The sequence below is a fragment of the Mixophyes fleayi genome, chromosome 3 (assembly GCF_038048845.1).
Source record: "Mixophyes fleayi isolate aMixFle1 chromosome 3, aMixFle1.hap1, whole genome shotgun sequence".
Taxonomy (NCBI): domain Eukaryota; kingdom Metazoa; phylum Chordata; class Amphibia; order Anura; family Limnodynastidae; genus Mixophyes; species Mixophyes fleayi.
In genome coordinates, this window is record NC_134404.1 from 96848018 (window position 1) to 96865860 (window position 17843).

At 39.4% G+C, this 17843-nt stretch overlaps 1 protein-coding gene across 1 annotated transcript; it reads right to left on the reverse strand.

Moving 5' to 3' along the window:
* Window positions 1–2542: 2542 nt before the first annotated feature.
* Window positions 2543–8088, reverse strand: SSR3 (signal sequence receptor subunit 3). Its single transcript, XM_075202041.1, has 5 exons — window positions 7890–8088; window positions 6380–6506; window positions 3578–3676; window positions 3265–3396; window positions 2543–2709 (listed from the first exon to the last, which is right to left on the reverse strand). Exons 1-5 carry the CDS (start codon window positions 8020–8022, stop codon window positions 2643–2645), a joined length of 558 nt encoding a protein of 185 aa, XP_075058142.1. The 5' UTR covers window positions 8023–8088; the 3' UTR covers window positions 2543–2642.
* Window positions 8089–17843: the final 9755 nt, after the last annotated feature.

Genomic DNA, 17843 nt, shown 5'->3' on the forward strand with positions numbered 1-17843 from the left:
GTATGTGTATATTAGGGAATTTATACTGTAAGCTCCAATGGGGCAGGGACTGATGTGAATGAGTTCTCTGTACAGCGCTGCGGAATTAGTGGCGCTATATAAATAGCTGCTGCTGATGATGATGATGAAGTATGTGTGGCTACTATAAGACAGATGCATAGAAACCAACATTAAGTCAGCCATCTACACTGGCATTTCTGTAGTCACGGGTGGTGTGCTACGTTTGGAATGAAGGGAGACACTAAAAGCTCAGCTGCTGGCAACCATAACTGTCCTTAACCATTTATCCCAACTGAATCTCCTTCCTCCTTTGGTTCTGGAATAGGCTTTCACTGTTGCGGTGCATCGGGCCTTCGGATCATCGTAGCTGTGTTCCAAGTGCCTTCCAAAGGCATCACTTCCCCCTGCTGCACAGAGCCAGGTCATCGGTTTCCATGTTTACAGAAGCCACAGTGGTGGTTGAGGTCACCTAGGAAGTCGAACAGATTATCAAAAAAGAAAGTTATCCCTGAAGATCTTCAAAACAACACAGTCTTTGGTGTGATGACAAGCCCAGTACCATCTTGGAATTTCCTACTGCGGTCACACCTTTGTCACTGTTGATATTTATGATTGTGTGGGAAGTAGGGTACTGAGCTGTTCTAAAATGCAGCCATCTAAAGGCTACCGCTTTAAAATTTTTCCAAAAGTTGTGAATATCTTTCTGCGCCTGTTCCTTTTCACCTTTTCACAGGCATCCTTCAAGCCTACTAAACACTTTTACAGGGGTAGTCCATAAGCAAAGGGAATGGACCTGTACACACAATTTCTGTTTTTGCTTTGTGTCAGTTTCGATGTTGCCTGCAGTGTCCAGAATTGTTAGCGCTCAGTAAGATACAATTATGGATAAGGGTCACTAACACTCTCTTTAAAGGAGGACAGATCATGAGGTTTTATCAAACCTTAACATTTTTTAGAGAATTTGCAAGGCACTATATTTCAAGTAAAGTCTAACAAAATCCAATAGGCTGGCAATCACTAGCACACAGACATTGATTTAATTTTACAGCAACAAACTTTATGCTGACTGAGACTTCCATTTGTTATCTATGAATTAAACCAGACTCAATTTCATTATTGCTGTGCCAGGTGTAATCTTATCTAAATTCATTTTGTGTCTCTTATTTCCAAGTGCCCGATGCTGAAGATGCCAATAAGTGCTGGAGGGAAAAAAAAACTTGTTTTGCAGCATGACTGATTGGTTAAGGAGGAGGGAAAATACCCCAAATTAAGGCATTAGCACAATAGAAATTTGTCAAGTTCTATATTACTTGCAGTGTCATTTAAAATAGTCACAAAATGACTCTTGAATGTACACTGTGGCATTCTGGCGCTTTGCTGAGAATTTTCTCTCCCTGTAGAAATCGAACTCTATGTTAATGCGTTGGAATGTGTAGCTGCAACACGTTACATATCAGTCAGGTCTCAACAGGTCACATACTCTGCTCTTTAACGGTCATATCAAACTAACATGCAGCAATAAGCAGATACTTCTAGTTTTCTCTTAGATGGAACGCCCCAATCTTTTAAACTATAAGGCTCATATATTATTCAGCAGCTGAATTAATAAATAAAACATGTTGCCGTTTACACTAATCTTGCCCAGTGTCCAAAGGGAGTAAACCACGGGTGCTGTCCACATCATTATTATTATGTATGCAACAGCGGAGAACATGGAGAATGGGAAAAAAAAAAAGTCTACATAATTGTCTGTTTCAAAGAAGTCTGTATGTATCCATTTTATGTTAAATCACTTTGGGCAACCCCTCTTCGGTCACCTGTAGTGTATTATCTGAAGCCTGGAGCTGGCAGTGCAGGAGACCCCAATCCATCCCTTCCTCTCCCTGAGACGACTAGAAGCACTCCACTCAGCCATAAGGAAGAGCAGACTCCCACCTGTACAGCTTTCCTCTTCTAGTGATAGGGTGTGAAGGGCAGATGACCCAATTTGCTACAAGGTGGTTTACATCAACTCACATTAGATTGAGGATTGTGAACATTTAACCATTCATATGAAAGCGCCTCTCTTTACTGTTTTTAAAGCAATAAAGATGAAATAATCTGTACTCTTTACCTCCTTTCTCGCAATGAGCGATAATAAAATTATAATCTTCAGTGAAACTATTGTGAAAACTATGCAGTTAGTGTTTTGATTGACTGATGACCGTAGTTCTTCCTCGCAGCTGCCAATGTGTTTGTGACTATATGAAGATTGTAGCTTTGCCATCTGTCTACTCTCCAGGACCATTTTTATAAAAAATAACGAAGAATTTGACCAGTGACTAAAATCTCAGTTAAAAACCATTATAACAAATGGAAGAAGCAGCAGAACTACAACCACGACATATAATCAGAGAGCTACTACTCCTTCTGCAGTGGAGATAAATCTTGCATTGCTGTTGGGAGCTCCATGTCAGTAATGTCTATAGGTTGCCAAAGCTTCGCTAAATGACCCTTTAAATCGATGGATTTTTCAGGATTCGCAAATAAGAACAACAAGAAGAGAAATCCAACCCGATGTTTATTGTACATATTGCTGATAAAAAAAACAAAAAAAACAAAAAACACATTCTGCTGCAGCAAAGGATTAGTTCTCAGGGCATTTACTTTGATCCTGTAGAAAGCAGTGCAATGAGGCCAGAGGAAGCACTAATAGACAAAATGTAGTTACTGAGAAATAAAGTTAAAGGAAACATTTTCAGAAGCAGTGTATGAATGCTGATCAACTGAACATTTATATTGCAATTATTTAATAAATAGAAGTATGGCTAAGAGCTAGACCAATATTCAATAAGGGCTCAGTACAGGGACAGTTGATAAAGATTGGAAAGAGGGATTAATATAAAAAAAAAAACTAATAAAAGTAAGCAGACATTTTCATTTGTACTCTATTACTCCATGACAAGCTGCTTGTACAGTAGTCAGATTCCCTTGAAACGTCCACCCTACATGCACACATTTTTCAAGTTCCACCAAAATATGTTAATATTTTGATGGGTTTGTTTGCTTAACTAATGTGATGACATGACCCAAATTACTGACACCGCTTAATGAAAGTAGTAAAAGACCAGCATAGTGCAGTCAGCACTTCTGTTAGCCAGACTTCCATCACATGCATTACTCTAGCTAGATGCACTGATCTTCTGTCAGCACTGCAGCCACACAGACTACAGGCCATACTGAATATTTAGGCTGCTTTACCTCACTGAAAACATCAAAGGATACACTGTGGGGTTGAAGTTCTTCAGCAGAAAGAATGAGGCAATAATAACCAGAACCAGGAACAGTGTGTTGTTGTAGAAGATGGAGAAGGTGGTAGCCTCATAGTCAGCAACCTCATTTTTCTTCCAAAGAATCCTTACATCAGGTAAAGAAACATATAAAAAATACACATTATTTATTAAGCAGTTTAATATAGTACAGTACTTTAAAGACAATATTTAATCATTATCACATACAGGGTCTTGGTGAAATGGAAAGTGGAGTTGGACCTGCTCTAATGAACCTTAATAATTTCTGATCCGTGCAGACTCTTTACCTTTCATCTTTTTCCTTTCTAGACATCTTCCTGCTGTCTGCTTCAGAGAGCTTGCGGGTTACTTCTCTGGAAACTGCATCTTCACGCTTCTGGGCCACCCTGCAAAGGCAAAATCACAGTAAAAATATATATAGATAGATATCTCCATGGTTTTACAGCCGTTACCTTTTCAAATTGGGCTTGTAATTGTTTGTCATGTTCCAGACGACTATGATCTCTATTTCGTTATTTCTATACATATTATTGATCTTATGATATAATAACATATGAACATTAAGGAAGTAAAATTATATATTAAAACATTGAATAAAGTCAATAAAAATAAATACTTTTAAGAAAACAAAAACATTAAAATGGCATTGGCAAATAAGATGGTAGTTTGGGAATATGATAAGCTTGCATGCTCCTCTTCCAGGGATCTTATCTCCATTCTACCACCTTATTGTAAAGGACCTCCACGAACTCAAATGGGAGGAGGACATGGGGGAGTCGCTTACCCCTGAGAAGTGGGATAAGATTCGCCTGAACCTTTCTAAGACCTCTATGTGTGCTAAAATAAGGGAAATTGTCATACAATTTTCTACCGCTGATCCTTGGTCCCACACCGCCTTCACGTGATATATCCGGGCTAATCCCCGTTGTGCTGGCATCAATGTGATCATGAGGGTACCCTGTCTCACAAATGGTGGCACTGTGCGAAACGGCTTTCCTTCTGGGAATCTATCCACCTGTTAATTTTCAATATCACTCAGATTTCCCTCCCTCCATCTCTCTTATTTATTGCTCCCTCACTCAATTCCTAAGATATCAAAACAAACCCAGAAACTCATTACACATTCTTAGTGCCGTTGGATGCCAAATTGCCCTTTTTGGAAAAATCAAAACCCACCCCCGCTGCCATCTGTTATCAACCGCATTTGGCAAGTCTGTCATATGGAATATATTAACCAGCATTCTTTGCCACAACCCCATCCAATTTAATAAGGTCTGGAGTCCTTGGACTGAATATCACGGAGCTTCTCCCCCTCTAGAATTTTAAAGGCCTTGGAGCCCTAACTACCAGTTTTAGTAATGTCTTGGATCCTCCTCACCTTCTCTACTCTTTCCTTCTAACCTCTCTGGCTAGTGACGTCCCTTTCCCTCCTATTCTTTCATTTCTCCCCTCACTTTACATACCGATAATATGCTGATTATGTTTCTCGGAAACTACACTATGTTTTGTTTCACTTGTTTTGCCTGTTTCCTTCACTCTATTTATCAAAAAACTTATAAAAAAAAAATACAAGCAACCAATTGAGGGACGCAGAGCAGCAGCAGCAGGACATTTTGCAAAGAAAATTAGTTTTGCCACTGCATTTAAAATAGATTGTTTGGGTTAACAGTCTGATTAGTGGAAGACTTGTAACGGAATTGCAATAGTCAATGCAGTATGTAACAAGAGCACGAACTAAAGTTTTTGCAGTATCTTGTGCGCGATACATGTGTATTCTGGAAATGTTTCTTAAATGTATGTAACAGGAGCTGGAGATATCTATATGGAATATATAAGAAATATTATTAGTTCAGCTATTGAAAGAATGAATTTGAAGTGGCGAGAGGACATCCAAGGTTAAATGCCAGAAGGACAAAAAACAAATGCTGAGAATTCCGAAGGGGATAGAAAAATACGATCATCATCATCCACATAGAGAGGATACTGAAATCTAAAAGAACTCCTTAGTTTTCCAAAGAAAATATATAGAGAAGAGCAAAGTGCCTAGTGTCTGATAGAGGAAGCAGAGATGAATTCATAGAAACGACCACTCAGAGTGATTTGATAGGATGAGAACCAAGATAGGAGAGTGTACTGGGAATGCAGTGTTTGTATGAGAAATGAGTAGCCCACAGTGTCAAATGTAGGAGAGGGGTCCAGGAAGATTAGACGCAAGTAGTGTCCCTTAGGTTTATTAGAGATCAAGCCAATGCAGTCTCTATGGCGTGTCAGGAATAAAAGCCTGACTGAAGAGGGACTAAGAGGTTGTGTGAGGAAAGGAAGCATGTGAGGCGAGCGTAGGAAAGCCTTTCAAGAACATTTGAGGGGCACTGAAGTTGAAAGATGGGTTGGTAATCTGAAAGATTTGGGATCGAATTTGTCTCTTTCAGGACAGGCGTAATAACTGCATGCAGGAATAATACCAGTCAACAGAGAGAAATGACAGATTTTAGTTAAGGCTGGGATTAGCACAGGAGACAATGATTCACTGATTTGGAAAGGGATTGCCTTATATAAAAAGAGCTACTAATCAGATTTGTGAACCTTAAGTTACTTTACATAAAGTTGTAATTGCAGGGAATAATTTTCAACACAGATTGGTGGCCAATAGTACAGATTTGTCCTTTTCCGGCTTAATTCAAATGAACAGATCACAAGCACCCGTTAGTGGGGCAGGAAGATGAAAATACATTTTTTTTGTTTTAATTTTTTTTTTAGCAAGCAAAACTAAAAGAAATAAGGAGCGCTTTAAAATCTAAGAGAAATGAATAACACTTTTCAATATAAATTATTGGTTTAGGTTATAATTTTGCCTCAGTCTATGCAAGGATCGTGCACACAAATATAAAATATAGATTTTATGAATATGTGAAGCTTTAAACGCATCATGATTTAAAAAATATTAAGAAAATGATCGCTCTATTACATAGGTCTACTGAAGAAAGGTAATAGAGCAAAGTTACAAGCATCCTTTTAGAAAGTTCTTCAGTCAGCACATTTGTCTTAAATAAAGAGCCACTCACTACGGTACTCCCCATTAAATTACTTACTTGTGTTTAAGAACAAATTTAACATTTTTGTAAGCAAAGGCCACAAGGTAAGTGCTGACCAAAGTCATCACACTGTACAGAACAGCAGACTGCACCAGATCCATGTGCCATATTCTCCAGAATAGCCCTGCAAAGAAAAAAAAAAACAACAATGTTAGCATTCTATGCTATGTAATAGATAATTTAATAATATACTTATACTCTTCTGGGTGAACGTTATAATTAAGTTATGACACTAAAATATTTATATTATATATTACACTCTTTTACAAATGTCCCCAAAAGTTTAGAGCCAGAAAGTTAAACAACAATCTGCAGTGTGTAAAGACTACAAACAGCAATGTTTAGGGTCAATATGAATATTATATACAGTCCAAATTACATGCATAGTATACATGGCTACTAGCGCCACGTAAGACCAGCACTATTAATTACGCCAACCTCATAGCCGCTGCCGGTACTATAGGGTACTAGTGTCTATAGCGGATTTTATATTTTTAGTTTCCATGCCGGCAAGTATAGGTCCAGCCCAGATATATTGGCTACTGTTAGCCTTATATTTTATATTAGCGTTAAATAGTTATAGTTTTTATATAGATGACAGAAGTCCAAGGTTACCTATTGCACATGTTGTATAGTAGGGGTACAGTATTCTTTATACACAAGTTCCACCTTGGAACATGTTTCAGCTTCACTGACATTCACTCCATTGTGAAGCAGTTGTGTCATGTAGCTAAAGTACTACTTATATGTGAGGGCATCAGTTAGCACCAAATGAAAGGGCACATTTTACAAGAGCTCCTACGAATCAAGACACACAAAAAACAAAACACCTTTACCACATCAAATTAAGAAATTAATTTTATTTACTTATTTCAGGCATTTAAAGTGTAATTTCAGTATTACATTAAGTTAATGTATCCTGTATTTTTTAGACTGCACAAAAATAGACATAAAAATAGGTCCAAAACCTGTATAAATACTTTAAATAATCAAAGAGCTTCTCACTAGTACAAGTCACTCTCTATGTTATTTTTATAATAAACCGTCACTGCAATACACATTTGGAAGTTCAACTAAAGAGTGTGCACAGAAGGCAGGGGCAGATGTAAAACAAAACAATGACATACTAGAAGGGTAACTATCACTATTTAGAAAGTAGCACAAATAGCTGTGTAACCTTATTACAGATGGAAAGGGATACCTTTATAGATACCTTTAAAAAAGATATAGAAATTGAGGTTAATTATAAATTACATTAGAGCAGATTACAAAATGAAGTTGCAGTCAGATGTATAAAATAGAGATGGTAAAGTTATTGAATAAACATAAGTCTACTTAGGTTATTAGCACAATATTTTATAATTCCATTATATCCCCCATTAAGGGGTATAATGACGGTATACTCTGCCACAGTCTTGGCCTGTCTGTGTAAGGTCTATGCATGGACTATAAATGCCACGTCTATTGGATGAATGGGCTGAGGCCCCCGAGAGCCGGGCACACTTACATATAGGGATGGCGGACACAATGAACGCGTTGCCGAAGAAGAGTGCGGAGGACTTGGCCGAGAGGTTGCGGCTGAAGTCTTGGAGGAGAAGATCCTCCTCGGACTGCTGCTTGCTAGCACCTTTGGGAGCCATGTCTGCAGAGGAAGAGAGAAACGACACGTCTCACACTGACTGATCCTCCACGGCTTCCGTCACTAGACTTCTACTACTGATTCGTCAGCACTAGGAGACAGGAAGCAGAAACCTTAGATAATGGGCGGGACTCGGTGATAAGCCCATTTGCCAACCAAGCTTATTTACTTCCGCCCTCCAGTAGCGGGCGTGACTTTGTTATGATGAGTGCATGAGATGGGCGTGGCTTCCTTTTAGAAGCCACGTCTGTGCAATGAGCATGTTTTGTGTGTGTGTCATTGCTTCATGTGAATGGTAGATGTAAAAAGCTGTGATGAGTGGGGATAAGAGCACCTCAGTACATTCTGATAACAAATGTAAACATATAGAGCAGAAAACTTTTTGTGTATTTCGCAGTAGGAAAGTACCAACCTCTAGACTAGTACTGAAGGTAATACCTCTAATTACACTGAGGGGGCGCTCTTCCAACAATATACAATCTTACTACATAAGGACTAGCGTTGGAAATATTAGACAACAGGCAGGCACCCCATTTTGTAATTTTACACTTACTCTTGTTAAAATTTACATCTTTATCATAATAGCTAATAAAACAACCATGCTAGGTAACTTAATTGCAAAATATTACAAATGAGAAAAAATTAAAGGTGATTTTCACAAAGTGAGAAATAAAGAAAAATAAACCAAATATAAGTGAAATTTAAAATCAAAGTATAGTAAAAGTCAAGTTAGTTTGAGGGAAATGTGTAAGTTTGCTGTTTTTCACTTTCCTAAATGAACAGTAGGAGAAGTGGCGGTATGACATACCACCGTACACCGGCCCACTTTGACCACTGACTAAATGTATATCTAAATCTCTCATTTTCTGTCTATGTTTACTAATGTTAGCAATCTAACAAATCTAAATACTATTAAAACATTTTACTCATGATATTGCTCACTTACAATGTTAAAGATTCACTACTACCTACAAACCACATTCTCTTGATTGGTGCTTATGATGGGTATTCCCGCTCACACCCCCGATTTTTGATTTTTGTGCGGCGTTGTGAGAAGAACAGAGTTGCCCCTGCTTCACAAAGCAGGTCTGCTAGACTTACTAGGTGGCAGTGCAGATTTAAAGACTAATTCCATTTTTACCATACACTTTAATTACAACCTATTAATATTATTGCAGAAACACTTGGATTTCAAACTAGGGTATATTTATTGTCCGTACAGATTCGCCTTTTATAAAGGCTTGTAAAACTGTTGTTCACCTTTTATTCCTTTTCTTCAATTTGTCGCTTATTTATCTATAAATATTTTCTAGTCTTAAAATAAGTCATGCCTTGTGTACTTTTCATGTTAGCAGTCATGCCTAATTGTTAGGTTTGCAGATGTTAGAAAAACATTGCATAATCGTCGATAAATCAGGAACACAACGATTACCCCACTTTATAAAAGCCATTTTCTCCAGTATGGCGAAGCAACACTATTTTATAAATGCCCCTGATTGTTGCAGAGACATCACTATTGTTTTCAATATATGGAGTATTTAGCCCCCACGCATTATATAAAACAAAGTTTGAAGCCATTCATTAGTCTGTAACAATCACTGTCTTATTTTTATAAACAACTTATGATCAAAATAAGTTATGCTAATTATCCATTAGACTATGTGGTCTTATATTCTAAATCTTGGATGTGAACAGCACCGTTAAGCTTTATAGTCTCTTGTATTCCCTCTCGAGGAGTCTCGACAGTCTGCTAAAACTTTGTTTAGTTTTTCATTTGGGCTTTTTGAGATTTGGCTGTTTTTTCTGCATATTATCCTCCAAAAAATTAAAATAAAGAAATGAATCTGGCATATATTTTATTACATATATAATCTAAATTCCTCTTCAAAGTACTGTATATGTATGTCAAATACAAATAGCATTAGAGATTACTCACCTTTGTTCTACAGCTGTGCTGGAGCTATTACTTATTATGTCAAAGACTAGACACTCACAGCTCCCTTTTATACGTAACTTCAAGCAGGAAAATCTTTTGCCACTATTTATCTATATTAAATGATAAATCCATACAAAAAGCCCTGTCGCTGAATAGGTTATAATATGGGAGTCCTTGTAATTCCTTTAAAATCTCAAAATAGTAAACGTAATATATTGCTAATATATTAACTGCTTGTGCCTTTCTCTAGTTACCATTAATATTCAATGAAAAGACCATTTTTTAAAAAGTTCTGTACCACCAAGTTGATTGTGTAAGCAAAAACGGGAATTTGAGGGAATTCCCCCCGCTGTAATGCTCTAACGATATTAGTGGCATTATCAGAAATCACATATCCTCAGGAGAGTTCAAGCAGGATAAGCCATGTTGCAATGACATTCATTAGTTTTTCAAACAGGTTGTCAGCGGTATTACCTCTGACCTGCGCCTTCTCTCGTCTCTGATAACCACCTCTAACTCCCGCCTTTAAGACTTCTCCCGTGCTGCTCCCTACTTATGGAATTCCCTATCACGCTCAATCAGACTTTCCCACAGCCTTCAAATCTTTAGATGCTCTTTGAAAATCCATCTCTTTTTTAGAGGTGTCCTTATCCTCGATAACACTATTCACACTAATGCACCCTCACAACTATCCCAATCTCGACTCTGAGCCACACTCGCTCCTCTTGTTTCAGCTGTGCCCTCTTCCCTTTAGAATGTAAGCTTTCTAATGAGCAAGGTCTTCCATACCCTTTGTTTTCATGTCTCCATTCATTTTGTCTCTTCTTGTTTTACGTATGTCCTTGTCTTCCCTACTGTACAGCGCTGTAGAGCACTGTGGTGCCTTACAAATCTACTATAATAATAATAATATGCCTCTTAGTGAAGCAGATGATACACTGAGTAGCTTGCCTCTGAAAAATGTGACGTTCTTGGGTACATGCTGCTGCTGTCCCTGCTGGTGAAGGCAACTCATCAACCCAGTGGGCTATCACAATCATATAATCTTTAGATTGCCCAGATCCGCGTGTTCACATATCGGTGGTTAAGTGTACAGTGGGGAGAATGTCATTTTGTAGCCCAATAATTACATTTTTACTAGAGATGGTCACTGACCCCCGTGTTTTGGTTTTGGATTCGGTTTTGGATCTGGATTACCGTTGTGTTTTGGTTTTGGTTTTGGTTTTGCAAAACCGCCATTGCGTGTTTTGGTTTTGGTTTTGGTTTTGTTTGGTTTTGTTTTGCTATTTTTTGGGAAAATCCATGTTTTTGGGCCTAAATTAACCCAATTTAGTGCTCCAACTGTTTTAGAGACAAGTAATCTAATTGTTGAGGTAATAAATCATCCAAAAAAACAGTTTAATTCTTCGTTGGTAGGCCTATTCTACACACAAAACAGATTGTCTTCCTCTCCATCTATGCATATTGGCAATGCAGCCATCGTCTTTGAATGTATATTACACCCTACACTTATAGTTAAATATGTAAAGAAATGGAAAAAGCCAGTTTGGTTTCTGTCTCTCAAGGCCCCCCTCCACTTGTATAAAATACTAAAAAATTCAGCCATTATAGACTGTACAATATTAATTGACATGGAGAAAGACAGTTTGGGGTCACTCTGTCTCTCTAGGCCCCCCTCCACTTGTATAAAATACCCAAAAATTCAGCCATTATAGACTGTACAATATTAATTGACATGGAAAAAGCCAGTTTGGTTTCTGTCTCTCTAGGCCCCCCTCCACTTGTATAAAATACTAAAAAATTCAGCCATTATAGACTGTACAATATTAATTGACATGGAGAAAGACAGTTTGGGGTCACTCTGTCTCTCTAGGCCCCCCTCCACTTGTATAAAATACCCAAAAATTCAGCCATTATAGACTGTACAATATTAATTGACATGGAAAAAGCCAGTTTGGTTTCTGTCTCTCTAGGCCCCCCTCCACTTGTATAAAATACCCAAAAATTCAGCCATTATAGACTGTACAATATTATGAAAAATGGACAAAGCCAGTTTAGGGTCACTCTGTCTATGACACCCTACCCTTAAGGATAAATTGCCCTAACAGCAGCCTTTCAAGATGGTATGTGATATGGAAATGCCACAAGTCCCTTTCCTCTTTGGGGGTAGATTGCACCCTACACTTACATAGAAAGTTTTAAAAAGATGTTATCGGCATCATCTTCAGCTTAATCCTCACCCTCATCAGTGTGTACGTCATCATCACAGACTATCAATTCATCGCCGCTTGAATCCGCCATTAGAGAACAGTCAGTGCTTGGATGTCTTGGATGGTAAAGGCCTTCCTCGTGGAAGATGTAGTTCATTTTTATAAACATCATTTTCTCCACATTTTTGGGAAGTAACCTTCTACGGCGATCACTGACTAAGTTCCCTGCTGTGCTGAACACTCGTTCAGAGTACACACTGGAGGGTGGGCAGCTTAGGTATTGCAAAGCAAGTTTGTACATGGGTTTCCAAATGGCCTGCTTTTCTTCCCAGTAAGGAAAGGGACTGTCTGACATTTCCATATCAACTACCTCTTGAAAGTAATCCTCCACCATCCTTTGCATGTTTATACTCATATTGGATGGAGTTATGGGCAAAGTGACACATTTTTTTGAAAAATCCTTCAAACCAGCCCAGATGTTAAATTGTTCTCGTCTGCCCCCTGTGTCTTCCCTGCTTCTTTTTTGGAAATTTAATTTTTTACGAGCAACAGCTTGAGAAAGTGAAGGAGGACACGTCGTCAAGCCGAGGCCCAGTTCAGCGGCCAACTTGCTGAGCAATAGCTCCTTGCAAAAGTTCACATCTCGCTCATTTACAAGTAAAGACTCAATGTAGGTTTTAAACCTTGGATCAAGCACAGTGGCCAAAACGTACTGATCCGAGTTCAAGATCTTAATAACTCGAGGATCATTGTGAAGCGAATTAAGTACTTGATCGACAAGGCCAACATACTTTGCTGAATTGCTTGCTTTCAGCTCCTCCTTCATTTTCTCAAGCTGCTTTTCCAATAGTCTAATTAAAGGAATGACTTGGCTCAAACTAGCAGAGTCTGCACTGACCTCACATGTCACAACTTCAAATGGTTTCAGCACCTTGCACAGCACTGAAAGGATTCCCCACTGTGCAAGAGTGAAATACATCCCCCCTCCTTTCCCAATGTCATGATTTGTGCAATATGCTTGGATGGCTTTGCGCTGTTCCTCCATCCTCTGAAGCATGTACAGGGTGGAATTCCACCGAGTTACCACCTCTTGCTTAAGTTGGTGGCAGGGCAAGTTAAACTGCTCTTGGAGCTGCTGTAATCTCCTACATGCTGTGGCTGAATGCCTGAAATGGCCTGAAATTTTTACGGGCCACCGAAAGCATCTCCTGCACCTCACGGTTATTTCGTAGGAAGCTCTGCACCACCAAGTTGATGGTGTGAGCAAAACAGGGAATATGTTGGAAATTACCCAGCTGTAATGCTCGCACTATATTGTTGGCGTTATCTGAAATGACATACCCTGGGGAGAGTCCGAGTGGTATAAGCCATGCATCAATCACATCTCTCAGTTTGCGTAACAAATTGTCAGCCGTATGCCTGTTAGTGAAGCCGGTGATACAAAGAGTGGCCTGCCTGTGACAAATGTTACGTAGTGGTGTACATGCTGCTGCTGTTCCTGCTGGTGAAGGTGAATGACCAACCCAGTGGGCTGTCACAGTCATATAGTCTTTGGTTTGGCCACTTCCACTTGTCCACATATCTGTGGTTAAGTGAACAGTGGGCAGAATGGCATTTTTCAGCGCAATCTCTACATTTTTACACACTTTTTGGTATAGTTGTGGAATAGCTTTACGGGAGAAATGGTGTCGCGATGGAATTCTGTAACGCGGACACAAAACCTCAATTAACTGTGAAAAACCAGCTGCGTTTATTGTGGAGATTGGACGCAGATCTAACACTAACATTGCAGCCATGGCGTCTGTGATTCGCTTGGCGACTGGGTGACTGCTGTCATATTTGCTTCCCCTCGCAAATGATTGTTTCACAGTTAATTGCTGAAATGTAGGACTGCTCATTTTATTAACCTGCCTCTGGGATGACGATTCACCCCCAGCAGCAGCAACAGCAGCAGCAGGACTAACGCTTTCTTCAGAGGAATCAATAATAGTGCCGGAGTCATCCAGCCTTAAGTGGGATGCCGGGCTAACTCCGAGCGCTACTGAGGATATTGATGAGGATGGTGTGGTGGGTGTATTTTGTAGCCGTCGGTATGTCGGTGAGCGGAGGGTCTTAGCTGATGAGGGAGTGCTTGTATTCTTTTGGGAAGAACTTTCAGCTTTTCCCAACACTTTGCCATGAACTCTCGTTAAATGGCGTAACATAGACGAGGTTCCAAAATGGTTAAGGTCCCTCCCTCGACTGACTGTGGCTTCACATACACTACAAATGGCTATACAATTGTTGTCTGGATTTGGGTAGAAATAATTCCACACATAAGAAGTGGATTTTTTTGTTTTATGCCCAGGCATGACAATGGCCTTTTTCTTGTCACGTGCCAGAACTGCTGCCACTGGTGCAGGACTTACACAAACAACCTCATCCTCATCAACATCCTCATTAGCGCCCTCGTCGCCTACACAAATCTCCCCCTCATCCTCTTCTAATTCCAAAGTGGCATCCTCAATTTTTGTATCACCGGCTACACTCGGGCTATTAAGGCACACATCAGCAGAATGCTCACGATTAGACATCCCACTGTTGGATGGACTCTCCACAGGGATTGTTGTCATTTGTGAATCAGAGCAAATATTCTCCTGTAATGCCTCACTGTTATCTTGCAGCTCGGCTTTGACGCGTAACAGTAGTTGTGCACCAATTGTAGGCTGGGTAACTTTTTGGGATCTGCCACTAATAGCCAAAGGTGAAGGCCTCATTCTCTCTTTGCCACTGCGTGTGTAGAATGGCATGCTTGCAATTTTTTTTTTTTATCGTCACTTAACTTTTGCTCAGTTACACTTCTTTTTCGCTTCAATACAGTAAATTTTTTTTTGGTTTTTGTTTTTTGCACTAATTTGAAAACACTCTGTTGTTTGACATCGCCTTGGCCAGATGACGTACTGGGAACACTAACATCAGGACTGGTGACAGAACCTGGTTGCTCATTCAGATCATATGTGGACTGCTTTGAATCCATTCTGAGCGCAAACCACTGGGGAGTGCTAAAAATTATTTAGTAGATTCTGCTGACAGTTATGACTTTTGACAGCCAGAAATATTAATGCACAATTAGGGAAGACACCCCAAAAGCACTGAGGAGTGCTAAAAATTATTTAGTAGATACTGCTGACAGATATGACTTTTGACAGCCAGAAATATTAATGCACAATTAGGGAGGACACCCCAAAAGCACTGAGGAGTGCTAAAAATTATTTAGTAGATTCTGCTGACAGTTATGACTTTTGACAGCCAGAAATATTAATGCACAATTAGGGAGGACACCCCAAAAGCACTGAGGAGTGCTAAAAATTATTTAGTAGATACTGCTGACAGATATGACTTTTGACAGCCAGAAATATTAATGCACAATTAGGGAGGACACCCCAAAAGCACTGAGGAGTGCTACAAATTATTTAGTAGATACTGCTGACAGATATGACTTTTGACAGCCAGAAATATTAATGCACAATTAGGGAGGACACCCCAAAAGCACTGAGGAGTGCTAAAAATTATTTAGTAGATTCTGCTGACAGTTATGACTTTTGACAGCCAGAAATATTAATGCACAATTAGGGAGGACACCCCAAAAGCACTCAGGAGTGCTAAAAATTATTTAGTAGATTCTGCTGACAGTTATGACTTTTGACAGCCAGAAATATTAATGCACAATTAGGGAGGACACCCCAAAAGCACTGAGGAGTGCTACAAATTATTTAGTAGATACTGCTGACAGATATGACTTTTGACAGCCAGAAATATTAATGCACAATTAGGGAGGACACCCCAAAAGCACTGAGGAGTGCTAAAAATTATTTAGTAGATTCTGCTGACAGTTATGACTTTTGACAGCCAGAAATATTAATGCACAATTAGGAAGGACACCCCAAAAGCACTGAGGAGTGCTAAAAATTATTTAGTAGATACTGCTGACAGATATGACTTTTGACAGCCAGAAATATTAATGCACAATTAGGGAGGACACCCCAAAAGCACTGAGGAGTGCTACAAATTATTTAGTAGATACTGCTGACAGATATGACTTTTGACAGCCAGAAATATTAATGCACAATTAGGGAGGACACCCCAAAAGCACTGAGGTGTGCTACAAATTATTTAGTAGATACTGCTGACAGATATGACTTTTGACAGCCAGAAATATTAATGCACAATTAGGGAGGACACCCCAAAAGCACTGAGGAGTGCTAAAAATTATTTAGTAGATACTGCTGACAGATATGACTTTTGACAGCCAGAAATATTAATGCACAATTAGGGAGGACACCCCAAAAGCACTGAGGAGTGCTAAAAATTATTTAGTAGATTCTGCTGACAGTTATGACTTTTGACAACCAGAAATATTAATGCACAATTAGGGAGGACACCCCAAAAGCACTGAGGAGTGCTAAAAATTATTTAGTAGATACTGCTGACAGATATGACTTTTGACAGCCAGAAATATTAATGCACAATTAGGGAGGACACCCCAAAAGCACTGAGGAGTGCTACAAATTATTTAGTAGGTACTGCTGACAGATATGACTTTTGACAGCCAGAAATATTAATGCACAATTAGGGAGGACACCCCAAAAGCACTGAGGAGTGCTAAAAATTATTTAGTAGATTCTGCTGACAGTTATGACTTTTGACAGCCAGAAATATTAATGCACAATTAGGGAGGACACCCCAAAAGCACTGAGGAGTGCTAAAAATTATTTAGTAGATACTGCTGACAGATATGACTTTTGACAGCCAGAAATATTAATGCACAATTAGGGAGGACACCCCAAAAGCACTGAGGAGTGCTACAAATTATTTAGTAGATACTGCTGACAGATATGACTTTTGACAGCCAGAAATATTAATGCACAATTAGGGAGGACACCCCAAAAGCACTGAGGTGTGCTACAAATTATTTAGTAGATACTGCTGACAGATATGACTTTTGACAGCCAGAAATATTAATGCACAATTATGGGGGACACCCCAAAAGCGCTGGGGAGTGCCAAATATGAAGAAAAAATAATAAACCTCTATCCTCCTCTCTGCACTAGCGATTTTGTTTAGAGCAATTGCAAGAACAATATTGTATTCTCTGTTCCTGCTCTAATTAGCCTATGACTACACCCTGCTCTCTCCCTCTGTCAAATGGCGATGGATTGCTGTGGAGGCGTGTATTTATAAAGTTGAAGTATCGCGAGAACCGAGCCCCGAGATCCGACGACGTCACAATGACGTTCGGCCTCGATTTGGATTCGGAATGGGCGGGAGAGTACCGAGCTGCTCAGCTCGGTACTCGGATACCCAAAGTTCGGGTGGGTTCGGTTCTCGGAGAACCGGACCCGCCCATCTCTAATTTTTACGAACCTTCTGGTAGAGGTGAGGAATAGCTTTTCTAGTAAAATGGTGTCATGATGGAATTTGGTAAAAAGGACAGAAGACCTCCAGTAACTGTCTAAAACCAGCTGCATTAATAGTGGATATTGGATGCAGATCTAGCATGGCGTCTGTGATCTGCTTTGCGACTGGGTGACAGCTTTCATACTTGCTTCCTCTTGCAAAGGGTTCTTTAACAGTCAATTGTTGTAAACTACTAGTAGTCTTCTTCTAAGACTGCTTCTGGGTTGAAGATCCACCCCC